Raw genomic sequence first — 15,770 nt, forward strand, 5'->3', positions numbered from 1 at the left:
AGCAGCACTGGCTACAATACATGGATATGATTGATATTCTTTACAAACACATACGAGCAGAGCATATTGGCAACTGGGATTTGCATCTCCAAACCATTTCAGAGATGTTGCCTTACATGGCAGCCTCAGGGCACAACAATTATACCAAATGCTTGCATTTGTATTTGCAGCAGATGTCTAACCTTCAGAATGATCATCCAGAAGTGCACCAACACTTTCAAGATGGTTTACATGTGATCAGATGTAGTTATCGTTACTGGGCAGGTCTCTCTTCAGATCTTGTCATTAAACAAGTGTTGATGAGAAGCATGAAGACAAATGGTGTTCTCACTAGAGGACGAGGCATGACTGAGCAAGAACGATTGATTTGGTTATTGTCAATGCCAGGTGAATCGAGCAATGCAAGAGCTCACTGGTGTATCCTATGATTCAGGTGAACAGAACAAGGAGGTTACACAGGCTAGGCTAGTTCGTGACTGGAAGGATACCCAAACACTTCTCAGTTCCCTCCAAGAAAGGAATCCCTTTTCTACTTCTGACACCACCCTGCGCAATATATACTCCGGATTGCATGCAAAAGGCACCGTTAACATTGACAAAGCACAGGATGTTGGTAATGCTATTTTGGATAGAATGGATGGTGCAGCAGTTACCGAGTACATTTTCAAGAAGAATAACCAAGCAGTCACATTAGACACAAAATCCATTATAAAGATTAAAGGTGTTGCAGTCCAGATTTATCCTCAACTGCTTTTTCAGAGATTAACCCTAGCTGCGAAAGCAACTAGTAACACTGAGGATGTGTTCAAGTACGAACTCTGCAGTTATCCGCCAACTCTCTTTGATACCTCACTAATGCTTAGACAACCACAGAAGACTGCACTAGCTAGTGCAGTTTGGAACACACTGGAATTTTATACTCCTGAAGTACCTGGAGAAGTTCAATTTGTATTAGATTGTAGTTCCCTTCTACAGCGAATACCATGGACTCAAGGGAGAACTTATGGAGAAATATGCACAGTATATGCAGATTATGTAACCAAGAAATATGGAGAAGCTATTGTTGTTTTTGATGGCTATGAGAAGTCATCAACAAAAGATATGGTACATCTGAGAAGGGCTAAAGGATGTTCTGGAGTGGCTGTGTCATTCACCAAAGATACGAAGATAAACATGAAGAAGGAAACTTCTTTATCAAACAGCACCAACAAGCAGCAGTTCATTAATACTCTTAGCTTCTTGGAAATAAATTTTTATATAGTATGCCATGCTTCAGGAGATGCTGATTTGATGATTGTACAAAAAGCAGTAGAATTAGCCATAGTAGCAGACACTTAGCTAGTTAGTGATGACAACGATCTTCTTATATTGTTGTGCTATCATGCCTGCTTGTAATCACACAACATATTTTTCAAACCATAGCCAAAGAAAGCCACTATGAAACCCAGGGTGTGGAACATAACTGCTATCAAAGAGAAACTTGGCCTAGGAATATGCAACAACATTCTCTTCCTTCATGCAATACTTGGATGTGACACAACATCACAGCTATATGGCATTGGGAGAGGTACTTCCCTTAAGAAGTTCAAGTCCAGTAAACACTTTCAAATGCAGGCCAAAGTGTTCAGTACAACAACTTCTACGCCACATGACATCATGGCTGCAGGAGAGCAGGTACTAGTGGATTTATACAGTAGAAATCCAAAGGAAGGATTAAACTGTCTCCGTTACAAGTGTTTCTGTGAAAAGGTAGCTAAAATACTACATTTGTTCTACCACAAACTTTGCCACCTACTTCAGATGCTGCTAAATATCATAGTTTCCATGCATATTTCCAAATACAAGAGTGGAAAGGTGATGCCAGTGAAATGCAGCCAACTGCATGGGGATGGAAAGACTATGATGGAAAACTGATGCCTGTACTTACTGATTTACCACCTGCTCCAGATGAACTATTAAAAAATGGTTAGATGTAACTGCCACACTGACTGCAGCAGCATGAGATGCATTTGCAAGAAATACAATGTGAAATGCTCTTCTGTTTGTGGTAACTGCAAGGGAACAGGCTGCACCAAACTCAGATACTTCAAACCATGAAGATGATACTGATACCAACACTGAATAAGTGAATCTTAAACCATCTGTATACATACAGTAAGACAGTTTTCCAGAATAGATTTTTCACTACAATAATACTAGCCATGGTTGAAGTATAAATTTTATTATAATGAATATCATTGTGTATGTACCTAACTGAATTTGTACAATGTCAGGTTTGGAATTGTAAAGAATTAGATCCATCTTCTTGACAATAGAGAATGAAAACAACCGAATTGTATATAGAGCTATGCTATTTATTGGTTTCCATGGTAACACATGCATCTTATAGTCTTCATTATGACACTGTTATAAAAAGTGTTCCTTGTTATGGGAAAACTATCATTAGACAAGCAATAAATAGTTTAAACTAAAATTTAATTAAACGCGTGGGCGGGACTTATAATGCCAGTTTTATCCAGAATAATGATGATAACTAGAACAAATTAAGCTGTGGATACCAAACAAGTATCATCTTGTTGCTTATAGTGAGAGCAATCATTTGATACCAAATGTAAATAGTTTGGATAATGTACAGCTGAAATAGAAGAATAAATACACATTTTTGCTAAAAATGGCTAAAAAGGTCATGCAAAAAGGGTACTTTCCTCCAATAGGATTTTCGGGGACTTTTGATGTTATAGAGCACATTTTTCTGTGCCTGAAACTTGAAACCATTTGTGTTGCAATTAATAGTTTAAGGTCAAACCATAAAATGACTGGACTAATTGAGTTATAATCAGCAACACAAATTTTAAATTTAATGCCTTGTTGCACTTCAAACATCCATAACTTATTTCCTGAGGATTTTAGAGGATTTTGGATATGTAGTCCTCCAGAAAATTCTGCAATAATGATATGAAATTTATCTTGGTACCATTATTTTTCCAAGTATCACCCTTCAACATCCAGACTAATACCTACACTAATTTAAAAAAACAAAAAAAAAAACTAGAAAGGAACCCAACTGGAGATTACAGAAGAGTGGCTGTTTTTCTACCTATCATGATCAATTACCTAAAAATATACTCAAATTTGTAAACATACACCATTTTCTGTTTTACTACCATTTTCTGTCAACAAAGTCTCTGAGATTCAAGCAACTGTGAACCAACAGGATTTCTGTTGTGCATAATATTGATTATGAAGTGTACCTCAAGAATTATGTTTTGTAATGTTTGGCCTTTTGGTGTTGAAGGTAGTGTGATTATTCAGTTGACATCCACACCTATTTATATTACACCCTTTATACATGATTTCATTTGAAAAAACTTCACACAGCCTGATTACAATGTAACTATAAGCTCCTTATAGGATCCGGAGTCATACATATTGTGCTCCATTCTCAGCAGAACTATGCATGAATCTGTTAAAATTTCATTTATTTTGGTAAGATGATTAAAAGTTTCTCATAGAGGCAGAAGTGCCTGAAGGTCTTTTACTTCCTGGACATCAAATTCAATAGTGACATGACATTGATGGCTTTATGGTGTCAAAATCATACATATTTATTGTGTGGAGTGCTCATTGAAAGCCTTAAAGGACTAATATTTTTGAGATATCATTATTGGATACAGATACAATCAAAGGCCCAAGCCTAGTTAAACTTCAGTTTTGTTCCTACTGGGGAATCCTAACGTGATCATGTACTTCAAGTGAATCACTCAATACTTGAATCGTTGTTGAATACTTTACAATGCATCTTAGCAGGTTTACATTTACCGTTAACTAAATTTAACCACAATCACTTAGTCCCCTTTCATTGAATAGCCTGTATGTATTTATTGCAAATAATAACTAGCTAATAAACATTTTCATTTACATAGAGATGTCAACTTTAGAATACCCTAAAGGTGAATTTACATATATCAGTTATGTACAGGAGAAACATCAAGGGGCCAAGGACTGTCTCTTGAGGGACCCTAGATACTGCATCAGAACAAGTACATCTAAAGCTACCCGTTGTGATCATCTGGTGAGCCAATTAAGTATTGACCTACTGACAGATGTGATTGCCGATACCACATAGTGTTGTAATTTAACTAATAATCTTTTATGTGAAACATGATCAAATGCACCTACTGTACCTTGCTGAGTGCAGATGAGTGCTGAATAGAATTACAAAGTTGACAAATGGAGCTGGCCAAAGTTGTAAATTCATTGGAGTCGGAAGAGTGTCAGAGGAGGCCTAGGCTAAGGATGTGTGGATGATAATTAATGGTAGTTGGCCAGGATGAAGCCCAAGTAACAGCTGGTCTCAGTGTTTGATATTTCAAGGTGAAGCAACATCTTGATGTACATAGTACACTAAGCTAACACCATTTGATATTTATTCTGCATATAGTGAATTTTCTGTGAGGCTTACTAATGTACTAAATGAATGTGCTCCCTTTGAAGCTGTTATTAAAGACAACATCCAGGAATACTTGCAGGCTAATAATGTAATACCACCCTAACAACACAGCTTCACTTCTGGAAAATCCTGCTCAACTCAACTACTGCTGGCTATGAATGATTGGACGAAAGCATTAGACATTGGACACTCAGTTGATATCCTGTATTTTGACTTCGCTAAAGTTTTTGATTCTGCTAACACAAACAATTAATCTCAAAGTTGCAAGACTGGTATATCCGGTAAACTTCTCAGATGGGTTAAGAACTTTCTCATGTGAAGGAAGCACAAAGTTGTTCTTAACAACCACAAATCAGAATGGTCAGATGTACTTAGTGGAATGCCTCAAGGCTCAGTCTTAGGCCCTACACTGTTCAATATCTATGTTAGTGACATGCCTTTAATTGTTAACAGCTCTGTTGTTAAATTTGCTTATTATGTTAAAATGTTTTGAACTATTAAGTCAATTGATTTCCATCAAATTCAGCAAAACATAAATGTCCTTTCTGAGTGGGCTAAGAAATGGCAGTTGTATTTTAACATTAGTGAAGTAAATGTAACTGGTTACATCTGGGACAACCATATAAATTTGGTGAATATACGATTGACGGCATTACTATCACCTCTTGTAATGTTGTTAAAGATTTGGGAGTACAAATAGATAGTCAACTGAAGTTTCATGATCACACCTCCACAATTACTAAGAAGACCAATCGTCTTTTAGCAACTGTTCAAAAACCTTCCAACATTTTAACAAAACCACAGTTGTTAACCTCTATAAATCATATATCCGGCCTGTGTTGGAATATGGTAATATTGTCTGTTGACCTCAGTATATCCTTGATCAGCAAAATATAGAGAAAGTGCAGAGAAGAGCAACCAAGTTGGTCACTTCTCACACGTTGGTCACTTCTCACAAGTTGGTCACTTCCCACACGTTGGTCACTTCTCGCCACCAATAATATATTGCACTATATTTATAAATACTTTTCTAATTACAATTACGATGCTTCCTTCCTGTTACTAACCTCGCTGGAGAGCCAGCCACTATCCGTTACTAGTATGCACGTTTCAGCATCCAACGTATACTAAGTTACGAATAACCTCTACAATGAGTATACTGGGGCGCGCTACCAGTTGTCAGGTATTATCTGAATATAGCATACCTTTAAAGCCAGATAATCACCTGATGATAACGTGTGAACCGCTTGCACATTGAGTCACAATCATAGGCCAGAGGAGGGTGGACACGCGCACGTGAGCGCATACATTTGTATTAAAAGTATAACTAAGCCTTCAACGGAGTTTGGATAAGTACCATTCGAAAGTGTGCTGGATGTTTAGTATATTTTGCCGGTCTGCCCCACTCTTCCCCGTTATTCCCGGCACGTAAATCGCTCTTGAATTTATAGTGGATCACGTGTGCAGTAAGTTTGTCGGTAGAATCCATGCGTTGCACTCTAGAGACATCTTATAAACTTGTATTCGAGCCCAAAAATCGTCGAAGAAGCTAGGTATTATGTGCCTCCTATGCTCGCTCCCATGGAATTAAAGAAAGAAAAGTGGACGCCGATAGCGAGTCCTCATGGAGAATCAAACAGGAAATAAGACACCTTCGTACTCATTTTCTTCCTTTGTCACAAGAAGCACAAAATAAATTAGTGTGGCTGTTGCTAAACAGTTTTAATCACTTCATTTTAGTCTTGGTATTAGAAATATTCAATTAAGGGTAATAGTTTTGGGTTTCGTTATGTACAGACATCCTACGGATCACTTAAACCACAAAAATGACGTTACACTAGTGTTGGGCAATATATCGATATTATATCGTATCGTTTGATTTTTTGCTGATATCGAAAAGTCGATATATTTTTCAGAATCCTATATTTCGATACAATAGATCACGTGATCTGAATTTAATTTTAAAATGTATTTTAGCTTATTTAATTGTTAATTGTAGCTTTCCATTACCTTCAGCAATTTTTAAATCACTATTACTCTTGCGTATGTGGGCGGGGAATCTCCATTGTGTATAGCTATAGCTACCCACTATCAAATTATGTAAGAAAACTGGCAATTTACATGAACAAATAATGTTACAATATCGTATGGAAAAGTATCAATATCGGTCAATTTTAGTCAATATCGTATCGATATCGTATCGTTCTGAAAATCCTGATATCGCCCATCACTACGTTACACCGGAAACGCTGGTCGAGTCCTTAAGCGCCTATAGGCATTTTTTGCGTTCTTATTACTGTGTTACTGTTTAAAGTAGTCTCGCGCAGCCAGACCACTATTTCTCCCCACGGCGCTTATCGATTAGAGATTATAAGTGCCTGCTGAAAATAGTTTTCGAGCAGGCGCTCGATAAGCGCCGTGGGAAGAAATAGTGGTCTGGCTGCGCAATATTGTTTTAAGAATAGGAAGCGTCTGAAACTCAAGCTGAAACTTCTGTCTGACACGGTGAAATGGTTGATTAAGGCAAGGATGAAGGCATATGACAGATAAACTTTAAAGATATTAAATGTGTACACTCACACACCAATTACATACACCACAGACTGCAATTTCTACACCTTTGAACAGAGCATGTTCAGCCTTGACATCCTGGTGGCCAACACTGAGACTTAGTGCAATGCCATGTAATAGAGAGCGTGCATTGATTTTGGGATTATGCAGTTGGCAATGTAATTTTGTGCAAAAGGAAACAACTGTATGAGCCATTTACAAGATACAAGTTCCAGCACTGGTTTTAAGGATACTGGGGGGCTTTCACGAGTAGTAGGTGGTGTGTATTTGAGAAGTCGTGTGATTTTGTAACAACTGTATACTTATTGTATAGTCTTGTAAATCTAGGATACAGTCAAATTAAGCCTCTGGGATGAAGTCATCTCACACTTGAATTATGCTATGGGTGTGAAAGTATTGCTGATGGTTTATAAATCAGATATTAAATTGTTACCATTACAGATATTTCTATTAAATATTTGATTGCTCAATAATGACATACTGTGAAAGATTAACATGATGAAATGGTATCCAATTATGTAGAATAGTCAAACTACAGTGGTTGTTTCCTGTGCTAAAGTGACAGTGAATGATTGGATTAAAGGATTAACAAATAAATGCTGCTTTTAAAGTTTCTGTGGGGGCATGCCAACATCAATCTCCTTAGAAATAGTATAGTATGCTTTTTGAATCAACCAGAAAATGCCATTTATCCTTAGCAAATTTTCATTGCCAACGACTGACCAAGCCTGCAAGAATATAACATGTCAGCACAAACTACATCCAGCATCAGGATAACCCTACATCACAACAATCAGCCCGTAGGGTCCTCCCCCAACACACGCACACACTTTGAAAAGCTACCCCAGACGGCCGAGATATTAGAAACGGTATTAGACAACATGTCCAATGATGATCTCCACAAGCCAATCACACCGAATGATGGTTGCCAAGTTGGTAAGTTCCCCAAACAGAAGCCACTACTCCCAGCAACCAGCCAACTGTATCTCTGGTCAATGCCACCCATATTACACTACAACACAATTCAGCTCCAATAAATATTGAAATATAGACTACCAAAATAATAGAAACTGTAGAAGATATATATTTGATAAATTTCAGGTGTCTTGCCATGCATTACAAAACTAATGCACGGATGCAAAAACAACTGTATGAAAATTATCCATAGTATGGACAAGTCACTCTCTGACGACCTCCAAAATGTGTGTAAACACCACTCCACCGGATCATCAATGAGCACTACAAGAAATTAAATACAAACACACATCAAATTGATATGCATATACATCCTCAATACAAACGTACAACTAACAAAATTGGGACAACAAATCACTGAACAATCTGAGCCATTTTGTACTGACATCTCAAATACCAGAAAAGGAGAATGCAAACACAACATGAGAGTACAAATTATACATGAGATAGACCCCAGCAACGAATAGATCTAACAATAGAATTTATGGATCAACAGACTAAAATGTGTCTACCCACAAGGTCTCAACTGGATAGAAAGGGACAAGACATCTACTCTACCAACAGCACTGATAACAGTAACCCCTCATCACCACGGAATGATAACAAAAACAAAAAATCTGTAATTACACATGAGCTCACCTGATCCTCAAATATTCCATGCAAAATCCAACACCACTCCACGGATGACAAGTGAGCTGTAGTAATCCCACCCCAGTGGTTGACGCCAGCATTGACACGCATAGCTAGAGAAAAAGAGGAACAATAACATTGAGCTAGTTATCCAACCAATTAGTTAACCATTCAACCTTAAGCACAAGAGTAACAACTATTGGAAGCATACAAATTACAACATGTGACACTGACATACACACACTTACGTACGTACATACATTCCATTCACGTAGCTACAGTGTATAGACACCATAGGATCAGACCATATTTTTTAAAGCCACAATTGATACATTCCTGAATAATGCAGAAGAAAAATTAATAGAAACTTACAAATTCACTAATGTGCATGTACAAAAAAATACAAACTGATTTAACTTGTTTTAACTGAGTGTAATGGACAGAGTCAGATCAAGACCAACAGTCAGGATGAGGATGTCTCTGACAACGACATAGAGGTCCAGCCTGTTACAACTGACACGCCAGCTGCCACTAACAATTTGATGTCATCATCCCTTGGAGGGTGAAGGTAACTGATATATAATGGTGGAGCCTCTTCATCAGCAGCAGCCATTGCTACTGCTGTCACCAACCCCACATTGGATACAGCCACTCCTACAACATTATCAAATGGCAGCAGTAGCCAGATGACAAGTGGGAATGGCAGAGATAATGATGATGATGATCTATTATTAACACAACTCATTGCTGATGAGCAGCCAACAACCAACTCAACATCTATTGAACAGCTCCAGCTGGAGAAAGAACTAGATTTCAACTAGACAGGTCAACAAGGCAAAGAGACATACAGTAGTGAGGCAAACAGGATGGCACTGGCCCGTGGCAGTGTACCACCTGGAAAAATTGAGCCAATTATCATGTACAAAGACCACAGGGAATTCACTCCCAAGTGGATACAAAAACTGACTACGGCTGAACAAGATCTAGCCGCAACTATCATGGAGCATCTAACCAAACTAATCAAAAAATGTGATAGTCACATCAGGAAGCTCACCAGTGAATCCCTGGCCACAATGAAGAGACTTGATCCAGCCAATGTCATCACCCACTTCAGGGAGACACTGACTATGGCCAATGAGGAAAGACTAAAGTAAAACAGAGACATAAAAAAAGAGGAAACTACAGTTGAACAGAACAACAGGTGGCACCCCACCCCCCAAAAAGCACAGGCCGGATAAGAAGGCCATCAACATTTTGCACTATTATAATGTACTAGTGGTACCCGCGCAAAATGCGCTTAATACTAAGACCATTGTGTGTATACACTTACAATAGAGCATAGTAATCAGACATTCAATGCACGGTAATTGTATGTAAATGCATTGTCTTTGTGTGTTTGTGTGTGTGTGTATGTGATATTATTATACAAAACTGAAACATTAATCCGTCATAATTCATAATCACAATTTCATACATACATAATATAGCAAAATGTGTCATAATAATCAATTCAATATCTGAGAATATACTACATTGGATGTAAATGTGCCACCACGATGTCTGCCGTGTGATGTCGACTTCACAATTTCCACACTAACATCAGCAAACCGACGGGCTCTTGAAAATGCAACATATAATTGCCCATGGGAAAAACATGGCTGCTCCATATAAATACCCACTTTATCGAATGTTTGTCCCTGAGCCTTATTTATTGTCATTGAATATGAAAGGCGCAACGGGAATTGACATCTTGAAAGCACAAATGGCATATCACAATCTGATGGTGCAAGTTGCAGTCTTGGTATTAGCACTCTGCTCTGCCAGTGAGAACTTCTGTATCAATGCAATTATCATGCAAATGGCATATGAACATGCGTGTCCCATTGCATAAACCTTCACGCAAGTTCAGGTTTCGCAGTAGCATTACAACAGCATCGACCTTCAGCCTAAGCTTATGGGGAGGCATTCCACATGGTGTAAGACTATTTAGAAATTCATCTGGATATTGAGCTCGTTCATCAACATGATCACATACAATGTCATCAATACTGAAATAAGTTCTGGATTCACCTGGAAGGAGATCGAGTATTATTTCATTCAACTGCAGTGATTCATCATTTGTAGGACTCAAAATCACACGGTCAGCAAATGTGTACTTGCTAAACCTATAACCAAATACAGAAGTTACAACTGACTCAGTTACACATTCGTCTGGTATCCTGATGCATCCCTGAAATGGTTGATCACTCTTGACTGGTAAATCATTATTACCAAGTTGAAGTAGCCAATGGGAAAAATCAGCTTCCTCTGGATGAACTCTCATGTTGGTAGTAAGTTTGAACTTTTTCACAGATGACCATTCGGCAGATCGTTTAATGCAGTTCTCAATGATTACAGATGGATGTCCATGTCGTATTACTGGAAGTACTTGTCGGAAATCGCCTCCCCATAAAAATGGTTTCCCTCCAAATGAAGTGTCGATTCCCGTTATGTCACGTAATAGCCTATCAATTGCATTGAAAGCATGTAGTGGCACCATGGATGCCTCATCCACAATGAAAAGTGACACGTTCCGAAGCATTGCAGCATAATTAGATGTAGGAGTGATGTTGCATGAACTATTATCAAGCAAAGGAACTGGTAATTTGAACATACTGTGCACAGTTCTACCTCCATTCAATAGTGTAGCAGCGATACCAGTCCATGCTGATGTACCCATAACCACTAAGTTCTGCAACTAAATAGTTGTATGTGAAAGTTTTACCACTCCCACCTGGTCCATCCAAGTAAAAAACTTTGGACTTAGATGTCATGGGTGACATAACCACATCAATCACAGATTTGACAATGGCACTCTGCTGAGTATTAAGCATGCCTCGTAACTCTGCAGTAAGTTCATGTCCATGTACATTATAATTACCCATACTGTTATCAATGCCTGTAGTTGTATTTGGCATTGGAATATTATAATCAAATAAACATTTCCCATTATGTGCAAGCAGTAAAGTTAGCTCACGTAGGCATTGTTCAATGGACTCATCATATGTGAAATGTAACATGTAATCCTCAATCATGCCTGACTTATGATCAGTCCATAGCTGTAATGGATTAGCAGGATTACAATGGGTCAAAATTATTGCAAACATTCTTCTAAGTTGGTATGGCATTTGAAATGATGCAGCTTCAGCCATTGCTTTGTGCCACTGCATGTCATCCTTAAGTAGACCTAACATAATGCATGCCTCCTTGAATGTGTCACACTGTATTCCGTCAACTATTCGCAGTTCCTCAAAACTCTTGGCCCCAGGAATATGTAACAATAGTATTCGTAAATAATATAATTCCTGATCACTTGGAGTAATTGCATATATTCGACTAATGACTTTATTGCCTCCTCTCTTTCGCTTCTGCCATTTACGTGTATTAATGTCAAATATGTAACTTTTTGGTATTTCAGTGTACATTAGTCCATTTGCACTTTCATCAGACTCATTTAATTTAAACCACGCTGTTAAATGTGTGTCACGATCACATGCATTATGCAATGCCTGTACTTCCTGTCCTTCACGGAAGTATATTTTCTGTTCATTAGGCAAATGGATGGCTAATCGCACAATTGTGTGTGATTGATGGTGCATAGGAAACTCAAATAGTCTCCAAGCAGCTTCTGGTGCACTGACATATCTAGCATCCACAAATGTATGTATCTCATCATGTTCCAGATGTTCACTGAATTCCAACTGGGCACAGTCATGTCCCTTGTATACATACTTGTATAGGTATTTCACTGATTTTATTGACATACACGCCTCCACATTAATGTGTGCAGCATATTTCAGCAGCAGCCAGGGATTGTATGGTACGACCCATTGATTGTCCAACTCAACATCCATCAACTTGATGGTTCTACCATTATCCCTTCGCCGATATCGTGGGTACCCATCCACAGATTCCAATGTATGTGCACTGTATTCCTTTGGGTATCCCTTAGTACAAACTCCTTCATCCATGCAAATTGAATTAGGTCGCACATGTCCACACGGCCCATGTATCATGCAAGATTTGACGATTGCATGTAACCTCGGGCTCTCATTTACATCTGGTAACTCTGCAGATATTATTCTATCAATGTCATCCCTATTCCGTAATTTATTGTCAGGATGAAAGTGTATTAGTAAATGGCAGTGTGGCAATCCCCGCTTTTGAAATTCGATTACATGAACTTTAGCAACTGCTTTACCCAGGACATGATGCACTGTGATGTCATCAAGTAATTCATTCAATTTCAATTTAAACACCCTGGCTAACAAATCCGGTCTGTTAAATGGCTGTTCACCATTTGAAAGGTTATCAGTGATTTCGCGCCACTTGGGATTGCATGTGAAAGTCAGAAATAAATCAGGTTTGCCAAACTTCGCAATTATAGCCATTGCATCTTGGTAATTCTGTTGAAGTGATCTTGGGCTGCCCTGAAAGGTAGATGGTAGAATCACTATTTTACCAGGATGCAAGTTTGAATCATTTGACCTATTGCTTAGTTCATCCATCAGACCTTGATAGCGTTCCACACGAAGTTGTTGCTGATTTCTTCGTATGAAATCCAAGCGCTGACTTTCAACCTTCACATATGCATCAACCAAGTACTGTTGGAATAGCTTTCTGCTATGATGTATCGCACTAAAACCATCATGTATAGCCAATCGATATGTGTAGAATTGAAGCATTGTAACATGATTTCGCTTAGATGTGGAATATTCATGAATGTGTTGTAAATCACAATGCCAACCTGAATCACCACGTGGAAACAGAAGGGGATATATCATTGGATCGCAATTGGCACTCATGTAGGATATTTTATGTAAAGGGCGATCTCTGGGGTAGACAACAACATCACGATGAATTGGTGGTGCACCATCATCACCAACAAATATCATGGCTACTTCATCATGGTGTGGTACATTGTACCTTCGCCGGTCATTGCCAGTTCTGAAATGCAGTTGTATTGATGGAATTCAACATTCCCCAATTCCATTAGACTTTGTCATTTCATATTTCTCTATGTCAGCCATGTGCCTATATGCCTTTATATATGGACTGCATTCCTCCATTACTTGTTGAATTGATCTCATCACATCATCACGACATGATTTATTTGCGGTCTGACACATTCGATGATTTAGGGCAGTGTTGGTCTCAATTATATAAAGTTGACTAAATACAGGCACTTCCCCATCAGGTGGATATAGGGTACCACTTCGATGATAAATTTGGCCACATATTCGAAAGCATGGTGGTCCATGTCCAGGTGGTGTTGCTAGAGTAGCTCCCATGGAAGCAAAGGCGAATGCACTGTTGTACTGTCTAATGTTCTTCTGAAAGTTTAATGCTTGTGTGGAATCACCAACCATAAGTTGTATCATTTCATCTGGATAGTGACTTAAATGGTCTAACTTCACCTTACCATTGTGGCAACATTTAAATAATTCATTGGTGAAACTTATGGATGCACAATGATCGCATTTCCTGACCATCATGCCCAGATAATGTAAATCAGAAGGTGGCTCTACTTTTTTGCCCATTTGATTTGTAATTAGTTGTTCCTCAAGTGAATGTTGAATATTGTAGGTGCTATTGTATGATACTGTATGGGATCGTAGTTTCATATGATGTAGATTATCATGTAAATTCATAGTCTGTACATCAGTTTGCAAACGCAACAGATGACTGCCCATGGTAGGGGCAACTTCAGTGGGTAATAGGGATTGAAAATGTACACCGGATATATTACCAATCATCAATGGTGGTGAATTGAAGGTAGGAGTACCATCCCACACAGCAGTAATTATATTGAATTTATGCTCCCTAGTACATAATTCAGATGTAATATGAATGTCAATGCCAATCATTACAGCTGTGGCCTTAATGAACAATTCAGTAGCATATGTCCCATTGCAACTCTGTTCATTGATAAAATCACTCCATGTAATGTGGTTGTGATCGATATGCAAAGTCTGGTTATACAATGTACGATAGTCGCGAATGTATTCAATTTCATTCTGATGTAGCCGTATGTACTGACATACCATACCTCTTAATTCTGAGTGTGATGTTGTTAATAATGATGTTACCTCATCTCTTATTACAGGTTGATGCACTTGTTGCACTATCGCATGATAGAAGCAGTTACCATCACCTGGTGTTATCTCATCAGCACATACATCTAATCCAATTCCTCGTGCATTTTGCACAATAATATCTGCCATTGATGAAACTACACTCACACATTTCACCTTACATTCAACATCATTGGAGTACCTAATGGCACGTGTGAATTGTCTCTTTCGGTTGGCAAGGCGTGGCATTATTCTGTCTTCACTCTATTGTGTATACATAAAGTGTCTAATAGTGTATACTATATCGTATGCATGTGTATGTATTCACAACACTATTGTTATAACCAACAAAGTATACTTTAATGCACATTATGCATGTAACACTACATTGGTGGACAAATTTATGAAATGGGGCAGTGTTGCATGAAGTCAACTACTCTGTAAAACTACCAATTGTATTACCTCCTGCCAGTGATGTGTGCAACTACTCTAATAGAACATTCATTATACTCTAATACAATGCACACTGACTACCATATATTATTATGGAATAGCAGGGACCGATCTAGATTTATTTTAAAGGGATTTCCACTCTGCTTATACATATTGCTACACTACTCTGAACAATATTGCGACTGCTCTATTAGAGTATCTCCATCTCCCTGCACCTGACCCTGAATAGCTACAGTATAGACTAAATATTTCTAGGGGCAAATTATTATTCTGAGCAATGTTGCCAAGAATTAAATTTTTGAGGATTTAAATGTGATGGGAACTGTGAAAACAGGATATAATCGCATATTGTGCGAATTCCTGGTTATTAAATTAATAGATTTGGGGAGTTACAACCCTACAAAGTAGCAACGTCAGAAAAATCGATTAGCTCAGCAAGTATAGGGAAAATAAATCACATGCGCTTACAAAAATGGTTGTAACTCACCAATGGAATGAGGTATGGAGGTAAACTTTTCACCATCATGTTTGCCATGAACAGGGGAATCAATTACTGGGTAAGTTATTCCTTTATTCGA

General features: G+C 38.2%; 2 protein-coding genes and 1 pseudogene across 7 annotated transcripts in view; 2 read left to right on the forward strand and 1 right to left on the reverse strand.

The window, feature by feature from the left end:
- The window catches only part of LOC136254505 (uncharacterized), a 151,251-nt gene that overhangs the window by 51,224 nt on the left and 84,257 nt on the right, over positions 1 to 15,770 (forward strand). The gene's annotated exons all lie outside the window — the stretch shown is intronic.
- On the forward strand, positions 300 to 1,441 carry LOC136253700 (uncharacterized; annotated as a pseudogene).
- Positions 8,062 to 15,770, reverse strand: part of LOC136254499 (uncharacterized) — a 40,116-nt gene continuing 32,407 nt past the window's right edge. For 2 of the 6 annotated variants that reach the window (XM_066047206.1, XM_066047203.1), the window contains 2 exons: positions 8,636 to 8,739; positions 8,062 to 8,260 (listed from right to left, as the gene is read on the reverse strand). In XM_066047206.1, coding sequence (XP_065903278.1) covers positions 8,251 to 8,260; positions 8,636 to 8,739 — 114 coding nt within the window. In that variant the 3' untranslated portion in view covers positions 8,062 to 8,250. The other 4 variants (XR_010700521.1, XR_010700522.1, XR_010700520.1 and 1 more) reach the window with 4 other exon arrangements.

Source organism: Dysidea avara, chromosome 4 (assembly GCF_963678975.1).
Source record: "Dysidea avara chromosome 4, odDysAvar1.4, whole genome shotgun sequence".
Classification (NCBI taxonomy): Eukaryota; Metazoa; Porifera; class Demospongiae; order Dictyoceratida; family Dysideidae; genus Dysidea; species Dysidea avara.